Genomic DNA, 16,317 nt, shown 5'->3' with positions numbered 1-16,317 from the left:
GGACCCGATCGATCGGGATGCTGATCAATCGGGACATCTCTAGTTATTAGCAATTGTTTCTACAAAATGGATAAGCGACAAGACTTTTGTCAGGGACTGTACGTCAGAAACAATGTCGCATTTTCTCGTCAGACGAAAACTGGCATTCGTCTCATTATGTTCTCCCAAGCCACATTTTTAGTTCGTCATCGTCATGAAAAAAGTGTTCGTCGACACAATATTTTTGTTTTGTCAACGTTGACGAAAACAACCCTGGTTACATCAAAAAATCCTAATAACCCGATCGATCGGGTCCGATCACGTCATTTTCAAAGTATCGGAATCGGCAAAAAAATATTGGACATGCCTTTTTTTAATATATATATGTTTTTTTTAAATTAAATCATTTTCTAAATGTATTTAACGTTACAGACAAAATGTCTTACATTCATCCAGAGTCTTTAGTTTTGGCTTAAAGTAGGGCTATCAAATTTATCGCGTAAACGGCTGTAAATAATTATTTTTTTTAATGAACCACGTTAAAATATTTAATGCAATTAACGCAAAGGCTGCACGACCCACTCACGCATTGTCGCGTTCAATCTAAAACGGTGCTGCGTTACCTCTATATAGAGCTAACAGGCAGCGTAAAAGGAGTAGAGAGAATTTTGGCAGTCTTTGGAGCCTCTTTTTAATTGGCTAAAGCCTTAAAATCCCTCTCTCAGCAATTAGAAAAATTGTGGGAAGCAATGTGGGGAAGAACGGTAGTGGTTGATCTTTTCCTTAACACCTTATATTACTTCTCAACGCAGAGAACATATATCAATTGGTGCCACTACGCACGGTCATGGTTGCACTTCCCATCATGCATTTGGGCAGAACAGTTAAATGGCTGCAGTATCATTTACTGAAAGCTCAACAAATACACTAGATGGCAATATTTAGTCACAATATACAAAGTCACATTTATCCTTTAAGAATTACAAGTCTTTCTATCCGTGGATCCCTCTCACAGAAAGAATGTTAATAATGTAAATGCCATCTTGAGGATTTATTGTCATAATTAACCAATACTATATGTTGAATGTATATAATGTATTGAATATGTATATATTCGTCTGAGTTTTATTCATTTTTTTCTTAACGCATTGCCAAAATGTATATGATCGGGAAAAATTATCGGGAATGATTGGAATTGAGTCGGGAGAAGAAAAAAAAAGCAATCGGATCGGGAAATATCGGGATCGGCAGATACTCAAACTAAAACGATCGGGATCGGATCGGGAGCAAAAAAACATGATCGGAACAACCCTACTAATAATGTATTTGCGAATATTAGAAATCGTTATTTTTTTCCCCATTTTCAATTTTATAAACCATATTTTTTCCAAATATTTACAGTATTTTGTACATCTAATGTTTGTGGTTTTTTGGGGTGTATTTCTGGACATTTGTCACCACATTTTTAGCATTATCGTCTCTATTCTCAAGTGATTTTCAAAAATCATGTGTTTTGGCTGTTTGTTCTGTCAGAGGAGCACTTTGTGGACAAGCACAAGCTGGAGCTTATCAATCGCGTGGTCAATATCAATCCCATTCTGGACGCGTTGCAAGACAAGAGGGTCATCCTAGAAGAGGTGCATGATGAAATAAGCGACACGAAGGGCAACCGGAAAAAGATGAGGATGATCTACAAGTTGGCTCTAAAGTCTGGCGTCGCCGCCAAGGAGATCTTCTTTGGACTCCTCAAGGACTATGAGCCATACCTCGTGGAGGACCTCCAGAAGTAAAAAGACGGTCGGTCCTGTTGTAGTTCATCGATTTGGCTAATTTACATAATCCATACATGATTGTTTCGCAACATGTGGCAGCAGTAAGGTATACGGATGTACAGTGGTATGAAAAAGTATCTGAACGTTGTGGAATTTCTCACATTTCTGCATAAAATCACAATCAAATGTGCTTTGATCGTTGTCAAAATCCCACAGATGCTTGATTGATGAAGAATTTATTTCCAAATTAGAGTTGAAAATAAGTATTTGGTCACCTACAAACAAGCAAGATTTCTGGCTGTCAAAGAGGTCTAACTTCTTCTAACGAGGTCTAACGAGGCTCCACTCGTTACCTGTATTAATGACACCTGTTTTAACTCGTTATCGGTATAAAAGACACCTGTTCACTCAGTCTCAGTCAGTCACACTCCAAATTCCACTATGGCCAAGACCAAAGAGCTGTCGAAGGACACCAGAGACAAAATTGTAGACCCGCACCAGGCTGGGAAGACTGAATCTGCAATAGGTAAAATGCTTGGTGTAAAGAAATCAACTGTGGGAGGAATTATTAGAAAATGGAAGAAATGCAGGACTACTGACATCTCCCTCGATCTGGGGCTCCATGCAAGATCTCACCCCGTGGCGTCAAAATGATAACAAGAACGGTGAGCAAAAATCCCAGAACCACACGGTGGGACCTAGTGAATGACCTACAGAGAGGTGGGACCACAGTAACAAAGGCTACTATCAGTAACACAATGCGCCACCAGGGACTCAAAGGTTTTAAAAAAATGACGTTAAAAAATAAAAAAATTATTCACCCGCATGTTTTAAACTTTTAATCAAGTTATATCACAATGGAAAAATATGGTGTCTGTAAAAAAGTCACGGATATCGACCTCATATCTATCACTTGTATTTTTTTTGTTACTGTCGCATTTTCTCCGATATCTTAGATGATAAACGATCCAAACAAAGAAAAATTGAAGAAAAAAAAAGTTTAAAAGTGTAAATATATGAAAAATAAAATCTCGACCACTACTTGATGTCTGCGATTTCTGCATCGCGACCCTTGTTATATTACCATGTTTCACCCATAAAATCCCCCAAAAATCCAGCTGTGGACATTCACAGCTGTGTCTTGGCACTCAGTGATATATGCTACATGGAGTTTTTGGATCGAAACAAGGTAAGTACGCGATAATATCTCGTTAAAAATCATGGCGTCTTTAACTCTGCTCTTTCATGCTCTCATCTCCAGATAGTTTTTTTTTTTTTTTTTTTTTTTTTTTTTTTTAAATCCTGTCCTGTTCAAAACTTTTCTTCCCCCAGAAAAATGGGAGTTTAAGCTTACCAAAGATGTATCACACATGCATATCGAACAATTATGAAAGTTGGCCAAATTGGGGGTCTCGGAGCGAAACTTTAAGTCACCTGAGTGTTTCCCGCCATATAACAAAATCATTATTCATGCATGAAAGGCTTAATTTTATTATATTATTATTGTTTCACTTTGCATAGCATGGTATTTTGTTTCGTCTTTTATGTATGTTATGCTTCACTTTTGTATTTCTTTTTTACTCGAGTTTTCAAATGCATTTATCTTTTTTATTAGAAATGTAAACTGCGTCATCTTGAGACTGCTGTTTACGTTCTGGTCCACCAGATGTCCCCAGTGCATTTTATTTTACCAACCGTCAGTCAGAAAACAGTCAAACGAAGAAGACGCAGATTGACAACAAACGCACAGGCAAGTGACCCATCTTTCACCTCGTATTTGTTATTGAATGTCTAACAATTTACATGGAGTGACATGTTAATGTACACATTTACGTGGAAGGCAGCGTTGATATTGCTTTGTTTTTACTGGAAAGAATATAGCAAGGGCGTAGATTTGGTCTCAATATTGGTAAGGACGATATAACAGCATAACCCGCATGTACACTTTTTGCTGGGGACAGGACAATAATATGGCCAAACAGATTGGGTGAACGGGGGTCAGGGCTACATTTCTCACCAATATGAACCAAATTAATTGATAGGCTAAATGATTAATGCAAAATAAATCTATTGACTGATACGAACTTTCAAATGGGGCGCCGTTTGTAAACATTTTCTCACATTTAGCGCTACACAGTGTTAAAAACGTGGTTTGAAATTTTTAGTTACTTTTTTTTTTTTTTGCACATTTATAACATTGTTTAGCAACTTAAATAGTATTTTTTAAATAAGTATTGGACTTGAATGTGTAAATCCAGAACTAAATATTTATTTAAATAGTTAATGTAAATGTTAAATGCAGGCCCGGATTTAGGTTTACCCACCTGAGTGGGCACTAAGAAATCTTGAGGGGGCACCCCCAATGCAGGCTTTTTTTTTTTTACCCTCTGCATTTCTTTAATTTTTCTTAAATTTAGTCGAATAATTTTCTCCATCTTGTTCTGCGTGTTAACGGCTGGTTAACAGATTAATGAATCAGATTCTTCCACTTACTTTAAGTAAATATTACTATTGCTACAGTATTTGTCCTTATTAAGGCCATACAACTACAAGTTGGTCATTTTTCACCTAAATCAAGAGAAAAATGCTTTCAAATAATGTTTTGAACAATATCTATCATTGAATTTAAAAACATTTCTGACAAGTTTTTTAAGCTTATTTTGAGCTAGATGTTTTTCTTATTTCACGAAATCTAAGTGAGTCAATTTAATTGAAGCACTCGCAGATCATTTCACTTATTTCTAGTATATTTACACTAAAAACAAGGGAAGCTTTTCATTTTTTTTTTTTTTTTTTTGGTTTGGGTTTTGCAGTGCATATGTAATGGGTTCATTGGTACACCGTTTGATTAAACCTTTGTTTTTAAAAACTACTTAAGAAACATTTTGAAAACTTCCAGAATAAGTGTCTGGATTTTATAAGCAAATTTAAATTGCAATATTTAAACGCAGAGGTGGGTAGAGCAGCCAACATTTTTACTCAACTAAGAGTAGTGTTACTTCAAACTAATATTACTCAAGTAAGAGTAAAGGTAGTCATCCAAAAAATGTACTCAAGTACAAATAAAAAAGTATGCAGTGAAAATAATACTCAATTAAGAGTGACATTTTGAGTAACTGCTTATTATTTTTTTTTACAATGGTATATGAACCGTTGTTATAATGATACTGGACAATAACACATTACATAACCGCATAAAGCCAAAGAAATACAATAAAAATGTATTCCAATGAGAGAAAAAAACCCATAAACGAGACATTCTTCGCCCAAAGAGCATGAGTGCCTTCTGGTGGAAAAAATAGTTCCTCGTTTGAATAATGAAGAGTTTCTTCATTATTACTATTTAGAAATTAAAAGGAGCATATATCCGGTTATCCTTGGTCAATCAATGCCAAATAAAAACTGGCATAGAGGTTGAAATCCGCACTTTTGAGTCCTGTTGAGAGCAGCGCTCAATATAAAATACTTCATTTTTTTACGGTACTAAAGACCACATGATTGAGCAGGCTGGCGTGAAGCTAGGACGGCAAGGTTGCGTCTGATTTGTATAATGGAGTCATGTGATTATTTTTGCGACGTCTCATTGGTGAAATCGGTAGAGCTACTTGGTACTACTACAGCTTTTGCAGCGACAAGCAAAAACACTTTTTATGTTCTGTCGGGAGGAAAACGGCTGCCTACCCAGTAATATGGTATTGGTACAGATATTGTGATATATTTTTACTTTCTTTGACCGAATATTTAGTGTAACGACCCCACACTATTATTACTGTTCTATCAGCTTCCTACGGTCAGCGAACGCCTCTGGTACGGATGGGTGTGTGTGGTTGGATGAGTAGGAGTGGGCGGGGCGAGCGAGGGTGCGTGTGTGTATGTGCCTGGAGGAGAGAGAGGAAGCGCGCGGATAACAAACGAGGTTGGAAAAACAGCTTGTTTAGGTGATTGCTTGTTCGGCGTTGTTGCGGCCAACAGTAACCGTTAATCCTGCTGTAAAAAAAGTAGGTGAGACCAACTCTCCGTGCGTTCTCTATATCCAGTGCGACGCTACAATAGATATTCCCGACATTTTGATTGGGTGGGCACGACTCACGTCTGGGTGGGCCGTGCCCACCCCGGCCCACCCATACATCCGGCCCCGGCTAAAATGTATTTCCGAAATGGCAATCTGCAAGGGCGTAGGTTTGGTCTCAACATTGGTCGGGATGCTATTACAGCATAACCTGCGTGTACATTATTTGCTGGGGACGGGACATTAATAAGACCAAACAGTTTAGGTGAATTTCTCACAAACAGCTGGTTCCTACGTAAAAATGAAAAAAGTTGAAATTATTTTCATGGGAGAAAGTCATTTTTCAAAATGCTTGCTTCATATAAAGGAAATTTACAGTGGTTGTGTTTTTTTTTTGTTTTTTTTTGGGGGGGGGGGGGGGGGTTAAAATGTGCATAGGCTGCCAATAAAAATGTTTTTTTTTTAATTATCTAGAAAATAAATACATTTCAATTAAAGAATAAATGCACAAATTGCTCGGTTGAATTAACGTGAACAGTAGCAGCTTTCTACTCGATTTTTACTGGTTAGCAAGTTCATACAGTTTATTGTTATACAGATTCTGATGCAGGTTGGACTTACAGTAGCAAAATTAGTGGTGTGTTCCCTACCTAGACAACATTGACATTTTTTTACATTATGTACAGTGGCTGCTGCTGCTGCTGGCTGAAAAAAAACTAATATCCCTCCTCTTCAAAGCAGACGGAAGAGGCGACATGTTCACATGTATTTCTGGCGGGATTGTGTGAATGTGGGGGTTCTAGTCATCAGCCAAAAAAATGTGCGTTTGGACCGCCACTTTCAGCAAGTGAAAAACGAGAAATGTAAGTCTGCATATAAAGAAAATACAGTACTTCACTTAATAATGGTAGGGTCAATTCTATCCTTAGATCACATGGGAAGACGATCTAAATTACCTATATAACTTAAGTCATTATATAATACAAATAAGGTTGCTTAAAAGTTGGTGGGGGCAATTTGAGCATCCTGAAAAGTTGCTAGTGTTATGTCCTTACCTTCCCTATGCAAACCTACAGTGGGGCAAATAAGTATTTAGTCAACCACTAATTGTGCAAGTTCTTCCACTTGAAAATATTAGAGCGGCCTGTAATTGTCAACGTGGGTAAGCCACAACCATAAGAGACAGAATGTGGAAAGAAAAAAAAAACAAGAAAATCACCTTGTTTGATTTTTTTTTAAAGATTTTATTTACAAATCATGGTGGAAAATAAGTATTTGGTCAATACCAAAAGTTCATCTCAATACTATGTTATGTACCCTTTGTTGGCAATAACGGAGGCCAAAAGTTTTCTGTAACTCTTCACAAGCTTTTCATACACTGTTGCTGGTATTTTGACCCATTCCTCCATGCAGATCTCCTCTAGAGTAGTGATGTTTTGGGGCTGTCTTTGGGCTACATGGACTTTCAACTCCCTCCACAGATTTTCTATGGGGTTGAGATCTGGAGACTGGCTAGGCCACTCCAGGACCTTGAAATGCTTCTTACGAAGCCACTCCTTTGTTGCCGTGGCTGTGTGTTTGGGATCATTGTCATGCTGAAAGACCCAGCCACGTCTCATCTTCAATGCCCTTGCTGATGGAAGGAGATTTTGACTCAAAATCTCTCGATACATGGCCCCATTCATTCTTTCCTTTACACAGATGAGTCGTCCTGGTCCCTTTGCAGAAAAACAGCCCCAAAGCATGATGTTTCCACCCCCATGCTTCACAGTGGGTATGGTGTTCTTCAGATGCAATTCAGTATTCTTTCTCCTCCAAACACGAGAACCTGTGTTTCTCCCAAAAAGTTCTATTTTTGGTTTCATCTGACCATAACACATTCTGCCAGTCCTCTTCTGGATCATCCAAATGCGAACCACAGACGGGCCTGGACGTGTACTGGCTTTAGCAGGGGGACACGCCTGGCAGTGCAGGATTTGAATCCTCTGCGGCGCATTGTGTTACTGATAGTAGCCTTTGTTACTGTGGTCCCAGCTGTCTGTAGGTCATTCACTAGGTCCCCCCGTGTGGTTCTGGGATTTGGAGTGTGACTGACTGAGGTTGTGGACAGGTGTCTTTTATACCGATAATGAGTTAAAACAGGTGCCACTAATACAGGTAACGAGTGGAGCCTCGTTAGAAAAAGTTAGACCACTTTGACAGCCAGAAATCTGCTTGTTTGTAGGTGACCAAATACTTATTTTCCACTCTGACTTGGAAATCTTTAAAAATCAAACAATGTGATTTTCTGTTGTTTTTTTCCACATTCTGTCTCATGGTTGAGGTTTACCCATGTTGACAATAACAGGCCTCTCTAATCTTTTCAAGTAGGAGAACTTGCACAATTGGTGGTGGGCTAAATACTTATTTGCCCCACTGTACTTGTTTAGCCACTGACACGCCTAGCAATCAGAAACATAACATCTGGGTATTCTGTGACATTGCCTATATAAATTTCACATTGACGCAGAGCCATCCCATAATGTTTGTTTATATTTAATGCGCATATTTTAACTAGGGTTGTTCCGATCATGTTTTTTTGCTCCCGATCCGATCCCAATCGTTTTAGTTTGAGTATCTGCCGATCCCGATATTTCCCGATCCGATTGCTTTTTTTTTTTTTTTTGCTCCTGATTCAATTCCAATCATTCCCGATAATTTTTCCCGATCATATACATTTTGGCAATGCATTAAGAAAAAAATGAATAAAACTCGGACGAATATATACTTTCAACATATAGTACATAAGTACTGTATTTGTTTATTATGACAATCCTCGTCCTCAAGATGGCATTTACATTATTAACATTCTTTCTGTGAGAGGGATCCACAGATAGACAGACTTGTAATTCTTAAAGGATACATGTGACTTTGTATATTGTAACTAAATATTGCCATCTAGTGTATTTGTTGAGCTTTCAGTAAACGATACTGAAGCCATTTAACTTCTGCCCAAATGCATGATGGGAAGTGCAACCATGACTGTGCGTAGGGGCAGCAATTGATATATCTTCTCTGCGTTGGGAAAGAACATAGGGTGTTAAGAAAATGATCAACTACTACCTTTCTTCCCCACATTGCCTCCCACGTTATTTTTAATTGCTGAGAGAGGTATTGTAAGGCTTTAGCCACATAAAAACTGACTCCAAAGGTTGTCAAAATTCTCTCTACTCATTATACGCTGCCTTTTAGCGCTATCTATAGGTAAAACGGCGTCTTTATAGATTGAACGCGACAATGCGTGAGTGGGTCGTGCAGCCCTACTTTAAGCCAAAACTACTCTGGATGAGTGTAAGACATTTTGTCTGTAACGTTAAATACAATTAGAAAACGATTTAAATAATATGTATAATATACAGTGCCTTGCAAAAGTATTCGGCCCCCTTGAATCTTGAAACTTGATTACAAGCTTAAAAAAATAAAAGTTCTTCCTTAACTTCTTTCTTTCCTCTTTTAGAAAAAGGTTTGGCGCTTTCTACTGTAAGTACTGACAATCATTTGTGGTGAGAAGTTTGAAGTATGCAGTGCAACAAAATCTGAATAATATACAAAATATGGACGTATGGGTTGGATTGCATGTATGGGTTTCACAGTACATTGTGAGGAGATGGTGGGCCCAAAAATATGGGTCCCTTTGCATTATTTTGCTTAGGCCCCCAAATGGCCTCAGTGTTCTTTTCTATGAGAAATGGATGCAAATGCATAATATATAATAATATGACACAATATATGCAAATATTATAATATATACAGTGCCTTGCAAAAGTATTCAGCCCCCTTGAACCTTGCAACCTTTCGCCACATTTCAGGCTTCAAACATAAAGATATGAAATTTAATTTTTTTGTCAAGAATCAACAAGTGGGACTCAATCATGAAGTGGAACAACATTTATTGGATAATTTAAACTTTTTTAACAAATAAAAAACTGAAAAGTGGGGCGTGCAATATTATTCGGCCCCTTTACTTTCAGTGCAGCAAACTCATTCCAGAAGTTAAGTGAGGATCTCTGAATGATCCAGTGTTGTCCTAAATGACCGATGATGATAAATAGAATCTACCTGTGTGTAATCAAGTCTCCGTATAAATGCACCTGCTCTGTGATAGTCTCAGGGTTCTGTTTAAAGTGCAGAGAGCATTATGAAAACCAAGGAACACACCAGGCAGGTCCGAGGTACTGTTGTGGTGAAGTTTAAAGCCGGATTTGGATACAAAAAGATTTCCCAAGCTTTAAACATCTCAAGGAGCACTGTGCAAGCCATCATATTGAAATGGAAGGAGCATCAGACCACAGCAAATCTACCAAGACCCGGCCGTCCTTCCAAACTTTCTTCTCAAACAAGGAGAAAACTGATCAGAGATGCAGCCAAGAGGCCCATGATCACTCTGGATGAACTGCAGAGATCTACAGCTGAGGTGGGAGAGTCTGTCCATAGGACAACAATCAGTCGTACACTGCACAAATCTGGCCTTTATGGAAGAGTGGCAAGAAGAAAGTCATTTCTCAAAGATACCCATAAAAAGTCTGGTTTAAAGTTTGCCACAAGCCACCTGGGAGACACCCCAAACATGTGGAAGAAGGTGCTCTGGTCAGATGAAACCAAAATTGAACTTTTTGGTCACAATGCAAAACGATATGTTTGGCGTAAAAGCAACACAGCTCATCACCCTGAACACACCATCCCCACTGTCAAACATGGTGGTGGCAGCATCATGGTTTGGGCCTGCTTTTCTTCAGCAGGGACAGGGAAGATGGTTAAAATTGATGGGAAGATGGATGCAGCCAAATACAGGAACATTCTGGAAGAAAACCTGTTGGTATCTGCACAAGACCTGAGACTGGGACGGAGATTTATCTTCCAACAGGACAATGATCCAAAACATAAAGCCAAATCTACAATGGAATGGTTCAAAAATAAACGTATCCAGGTGTTTGAATGGCCAAGTCAAAGTCCAGACCTGAATCCAATCGAGAATCTGTGGAAAGAGCTGAAGACTGCTGTTCACAAACACTCTCCATCCAACCTCACTGAGCTCGAGCTGTTTTGCAAGGAAGAATGGGCAAGAATGTCAGTCTCTCGATGTGCAAAACTGATAGAAACATAACCCAAGCGACTTGCAGCTGTAATTGGAGCAAAAGGTGGCGCTACAAAGTATTAACGCAAGGGTGCCGAATAATATTGCACGCCCCACTTTTCAGTTTTTTATTTGTTAAAAAAGTTTAAATTATCCAATAAATTTTGTTCCACTTCACGATTGTGTCCCACTTGTTGTTGGTTCTTGACAAAAAATTAAAATTATATATCTTTATGTTTGAAGCCTGAAATGTGGCGAAAGGTTGCAAGGTTCAAGGGGGCTGAATACTTTTGCAAGGCACTGTATATATTATAACATTTGCATATATTATGTCATATATTATTATATATTATGCATTTGCATCCATTTCTCATAGAAAAGAACACTGAGGCCATTTGGGGGCCTAAGCAAAATAATGCAAAGGGACCCATAATTTTGGGCCCACCATCTCCTCACAATGTACTGTGAAACCCATACATGCAATCCAACCCATACGTGCATATTTTGTATATTATTCAGATTTTGTTGCACTGCATACTTCAAACTTCTCACCCCAAATGATTGTCAGTACTTACAGTAGAAAGCGCCAAACCTTTTTCTAAAAGAGGAAAGAAAGAAGTTAAGGAAGAACTTTTATTTTTTTAAGGTTGTAATCAAGTGTCAAAACTCAGAAAAGTCAAATAAAGCAAAATGTAATGAATAAAATCGAATATAAATTAAACAGTTGCCAGATTAGGGGCCCCCTAGTGCTCAGGGGCCTGAAGCAGCTGCATAGTCTGTGTATAGGCTGGGCCGGCCCTGTATTATAAAAAAGGCATGGCCGATATTTTTTTGCCAATTCCGATACTTTGAAAATGACGTGATCGGACCCGATGGATCGGCATCCCGATCGTTCGGGACGTCTTTAATTTTAACCATATTAGTTTACTTGCAGCTTTCATTTAATTTCTTTTCGTGGGGCGCATTGTAATTGTTGCGTTTGGTCTTTCCAGGAGTGTCCACATAAAAATGAATATGCATATCCTGTCTTCATTCAACTCCTCGCATCACGGATCCTTTCTGCTGATCCGTTCTGGCCGTTCCAGCTGGCTCAGAACCCTAAGCGGCAGAGCTCAGATCAGCGCCAGCCTTCGAGAGAGTTACCGGCTGCTACAGCTGCCCGAAGGTGAGCCCATCAGTCCTGAGCGGGCGAAGGAGTCATACCTACGCCTCGCCAAACTCTACCACCCGGATTCCGGCGCACCTACAGCAGATGCAGCAGTCTTTGCCCGAGTGGAAGAAGCCTACCGTTCCGTGCTTGCACACCGCACCAGTACCCAGAGTCGGGATGCGGCGCGGGACGAGGATGAAGACCCGTTGTCGGGTGTGGCCCCTCAGCATCGGCACTACCTCAGCTACGAGGGCGTGGGCTCGGGAACCCCTAGTCAACGCGAGCGCCAGTACCGCCATTTCCGTGCCGATAGGGCCGCCGAACAAGTTCTGGACTACCGGCAGAAGGCGCAGGAAAGGGCGGCGGCGGGCGAGGGTGCACTTGTGGAGCGGGACGTGCGGCAACGCAGCAGAGGTATCAAAATCACGCAAGCGGTGGAGCGGTTGGTGGAGGACCTGATCCAGGAATCCATGGCTAGGGGGGACTTCCGCAACCTGAGCGGTGCCGGAAAGCCGCTCAACAAGTTCCAGCACAACCCCTACGCCGACCCCATGACGCACAACCTCAATCGCATCCTCCTGGACAATGGCTACCAACCGCCTTGGGTGCTCACGCAGCGTGACATCCGCGAAACCGCCAATCGTCTCCGCGCCAACTTGCTGGACGGTCGAGCCGGACTGGGTGAACCCCTCGGTCCGGCGGAGCACCTCCGCTGGGATGAGCTGTGCGCCCATGCCGGGGAGGAGCTAGCAAACCTCAACAAGAAGGTGGACAGCTACAACCTTATCGTGCCCATGCTAAAGATGCAAATGGTGCACTTCAACCTGGAGCGGGAGGTGCGGCGTGCGGAGGAGGCGGCAGGACGGCGTGTACTTGAGCAGCGACGGAAGAGGAAGGAGGAGAAGAAGAGGGTCAATGCTGCTAACGTTGCCGCTAGGTCTGTTAGCGCGAAGCGAGGACTCGCGTCGTGGTTGCAAAGTTGGCTCAAATAAAAGACGTGAAACCGTCGTTTCTTCTTGACAGCACAGAAAAACAGATGTACGACAACAAAACAATCATACAATATTCAATATCAAATGTGGTGCATCACTTTAAAAGTTTTTGTGGCTCTCAGTGTTCTTTTCTATGAGAAATGGATGCAAATGCATACGTGAGTGCTCATGGGTTAAAGTTCTCCGTCGTAGTGACTGAAATTCATCAGCAGGGGGTGCTGTTGAGTAGGAATGCATAAGGGAATAGTGGCCCATGATTAAAATTTAACAAGCATAGTGATAGTGTTTTAATCCTGTCTTGTCATGTTTTTTGTACGATAGGTTTGTGCATTTGCAACGCTCTGCTGGGTTTTAACTTCTAATTTCTGATTGATTAGTCTATTATTATAACAGTTGCAATTGGTCTGCAACAGCACTTTTTCTTGTTTATTACTGCCTATGTTATTGACGTATTGTATTTTTATTCTGAAAACTTCATGATGAATGTCCAGTTATATGGAAATAGATTGATTTACATTAACTGAATGAGGCACATCGACAGTATTGTCCCTACAATGTTTAGTTTTGGCAATGTTAAAAAGTTTCAGCCATAATTTTTTTGTCACTTTATTTCCATGAGTGCCTAAATTTAATTTAGCTTTAAGAATACTAAATATAATACATTTTATATATAGAGTGCTATTACAGAAGCAATTTGATGCTTTACAGTTAAAGAAAAGCAGCAAACAACGTGAGCAGAAAAAACAATCGACAAAAAAAATTATAATTTAAAGCAACCACTTGGTAACTTTTCAGTTTTGGTCGATTTTAGCAACGATGGTAGACAAAAGCAGTTATGTTTTGCCTTAAAGAAGACTGCGTTTCCCATGAGGACCAGTACACACCCGCACAGTGTCGTAAAATCAATCAAAATTCAATCTCGCCTGCAGATGAATTAAACATTTCTGTGTCCAGCGGCTGTGTGAAGATGAATAATAATAAGGTAATGAATTCAGTTGTGGCTAAACAATGGCATATGACGTTTAGCAACCGTGTGGCTACGCTGACGAGTTCGGTTGAGGGGTACCAGGTCACGTTGAATAAGGCACAACTGGAATGGAAAAGTTAACTTGACAGAGTAGGCATTAACATGGCATAAAAACGAATTAGCGCTTTTTTCTTTACAAAAACATTTTCTAAAATTTAATTTGAGGTCGAAAATGATGATTATGATAGTTTATAAATGTGCCGTGGCAAATAGGTAAGACATGGTTGCGTTGTAGCCATATTATTGTTTGTTATTGCTGTTGAGCTGCCGCTGTGCAAAGTGCTGTTGGATATTCGAGTGCAATTTATTTGAGGGTTTTGAAAAGTGGGTGTTGGAGGCTTGTTGGACCTTTTAGATTTCAAATGTGTTTGTGTATCGTTGCGCCGTCTAGCTGCGGGGATTCACGTTGTTATACACGGGTGTTTTAATTTCCAGTGCAAAAACTCAAACACACACTGTACTGTAGGTGCAATAGAATACTGGCTTTGTAGTAGCCTAAGAGTACTGTAGTACGGAAACTGTCCAGCATGCATGTGTACTGCCATTGTGCACGCTTTACATGGAGAAAAGACGCGAGCATAACAATTTAGGACCGAAACAGCTGTTTTTTGATGGGGCAAAACATTGTAAGATCCTCAGCACCCCCTGCTGTGAGAGACTTCCAGCGCCCCTGGTGGTAGATATCGAATCTTTAACTGGCAGTGAATTACAGTGGTACCTCTACGTACGATCGCTTCGACACACGAACTTTTCTACATCCGACGTAAAATTTGACTCGCCATTTGTTTCTACATCCGACGACATGCTCGAAATACCACGACAATGGCAGCACCGCAGACGAATGCACGGCGGATTTTCTTGTGTGACAAATCAACACAGGTTTCAGAAAAGGTTGGTACAGGTGGTGAAACAAGGAAAAAGTTGACGCTTACCTTCTAAATGAAGATGCAAATGACAGAAAAATATGAGCGTAGGGTGGGCATCCGTGAAATGGCTCAACAATACATCTCCACGGTCCTCCTCCGACCATCGTTCGCCAGTCTTTATAAGTTAAGCTGACAATTCTTATTGTGGTAACATCTCCAAAGAAATCGCCAGCTTCGCCACGTTTTCATCATTTCTTTCACAACTTATTCAACACAAAACGCCTGCTGTCTGCCGCAATTGACGATGTTCTCAAGAAAGCATTGAAAGCGAAAGTAAACTGTCACCCGCTCCGCTCCCTCTTTGTCACGTCAGCCCCGCGGTGCCTTCAGGTACAGAAAAAAACGTCCGCCTTATTAGAACCCGTTTCGTTACACTGTTACAGGAATTATTATATTATTAATCCGATTTTATTTATTATTTATTTGTTTTGCTATATGTAATTGCCATTTGTAATAGTATCAGGAGTATTTTTTAAGGATTTAGTGCAGGTTTTTGGGCTGTGGAACGAATTAATGGAATTATAATGTATTCCTATGGGAAAATCCTGCTCGACATACGACCATTTCGATTTACAAACAAGGTCCTGGAACGGATGAACTTCGTATGTAGAGGTACCACTGTATTTTCTTTCTATGACATCGACGGTGATAGATGTCCAATCAATTTAATGAATGCTGGCAACTCCTTCCAGTTTAAAACGATAGGATGTCTATCATTGTTATTGGGGTTGCAAAAAAACGATTAATGTGATGGTTGAAATAATCAGATTTTTTTTTTTTTTTTTGCGATTAAGCAGCTAATCAGCTCATAAATCATGTGATTCATTATTATTTTATTCCGGGTGCAATATATTTTACAAATATGCATTGGAACCAAGAACTATGAGCTAAGAAAAGTTGGATGATGAGTATTATGTAAGTATCAGGGAATAAATACAGTACTTACTGTTTTCTCCTTTGCATTGCTTTTCTCATTTTTTTAACTAGAAAAAAATAATAAGAGTACTGTTTTATTCCTTTTTTTTTTTTTTTTTTGAAGAAAATGACATATTTTGGATAAAATCTAGTGATTAATAGATTCACGTTTTTTTTTACCTATTGCATTTTTCTTTAAAAGAAAAAAAATTCAAAAGAATATACACTTTAAAAGGGACTCAAAAATATTTGGACAATTTTAAGGTCAACAAATACGATTATTTGACTATTAAAATAGTTTTTATTCATCGATTGGTCATCATTGAATGGTGTAAGTCTCATCATCGATGAATTAAAGTTAAATTTATCCCACATATTTCCAACCATAACAACCTACCAATACCAGACCCAATCTCAGGTTTGAGAGTAAAAGT

At 39.6% G+C, this 16,317-nt stretch overlaps 1 protein-coding gene across 2 annotated transcripts; it reads left to right on the top strand.

Moving 5' to 3' along the window:
• The first annotated feature begins 3,365 nt into the window (after positions 1–3,365).
• LOC130914868 (dnaJ homolog subfamily C member 28-like) lies at positions 3,366–15,882 on the top strand. 2 transcript variants are annotated; one of them, XM_057834432.1, is made up of 2 exons: positions 3,366–3,501; positions 11,866–15,882. In XM_057834432.1, the coding sequence occupies exon 2, from the start codon at positions 11,882–11,884 to the stop codon at positions 13,013–13,015; it is 1,134 nt and encodes a 377-aa protein (XP_057690415.1). In that variant the 5' UTR covers positions 3,366–3,501; positions 11,866–11,881; the 3' UTR covers positions 13,016–15,882. The 2 variants fall into 2 exon arrangements, with proteins under 2 accessions (XP_057690415.1, XP_057690414.1); XM_057834431.1 differs by lacking the exon at positions 3,366–3,501 and adding an exon at positions 6,569–6,623.
• The last annotated feature ends 435 nt before the right edge of the window (positions 15,883–16,317 follow it).

This window comes from Corythoichthys intestinalis, chromosome 4 (genome assembly GCF_030265065.1).
Source record: "Corythoichthys intestinalis isolate RoL2023-P3 chromosome 4, ASM3026506v1, whole genome shotgun sequence".
Lineage (NCBI taxonomy): Eukaryota > Metazoa > Chordata > Actinopteri > Syngnathiformes > Syngnathidae > Corythoichthys > Corythoichthys intestinalis.
Note: the sequence above shows the minus strand (reverse complement) of the source record. Positions and strands in the feature narration are given on the sequence as shown.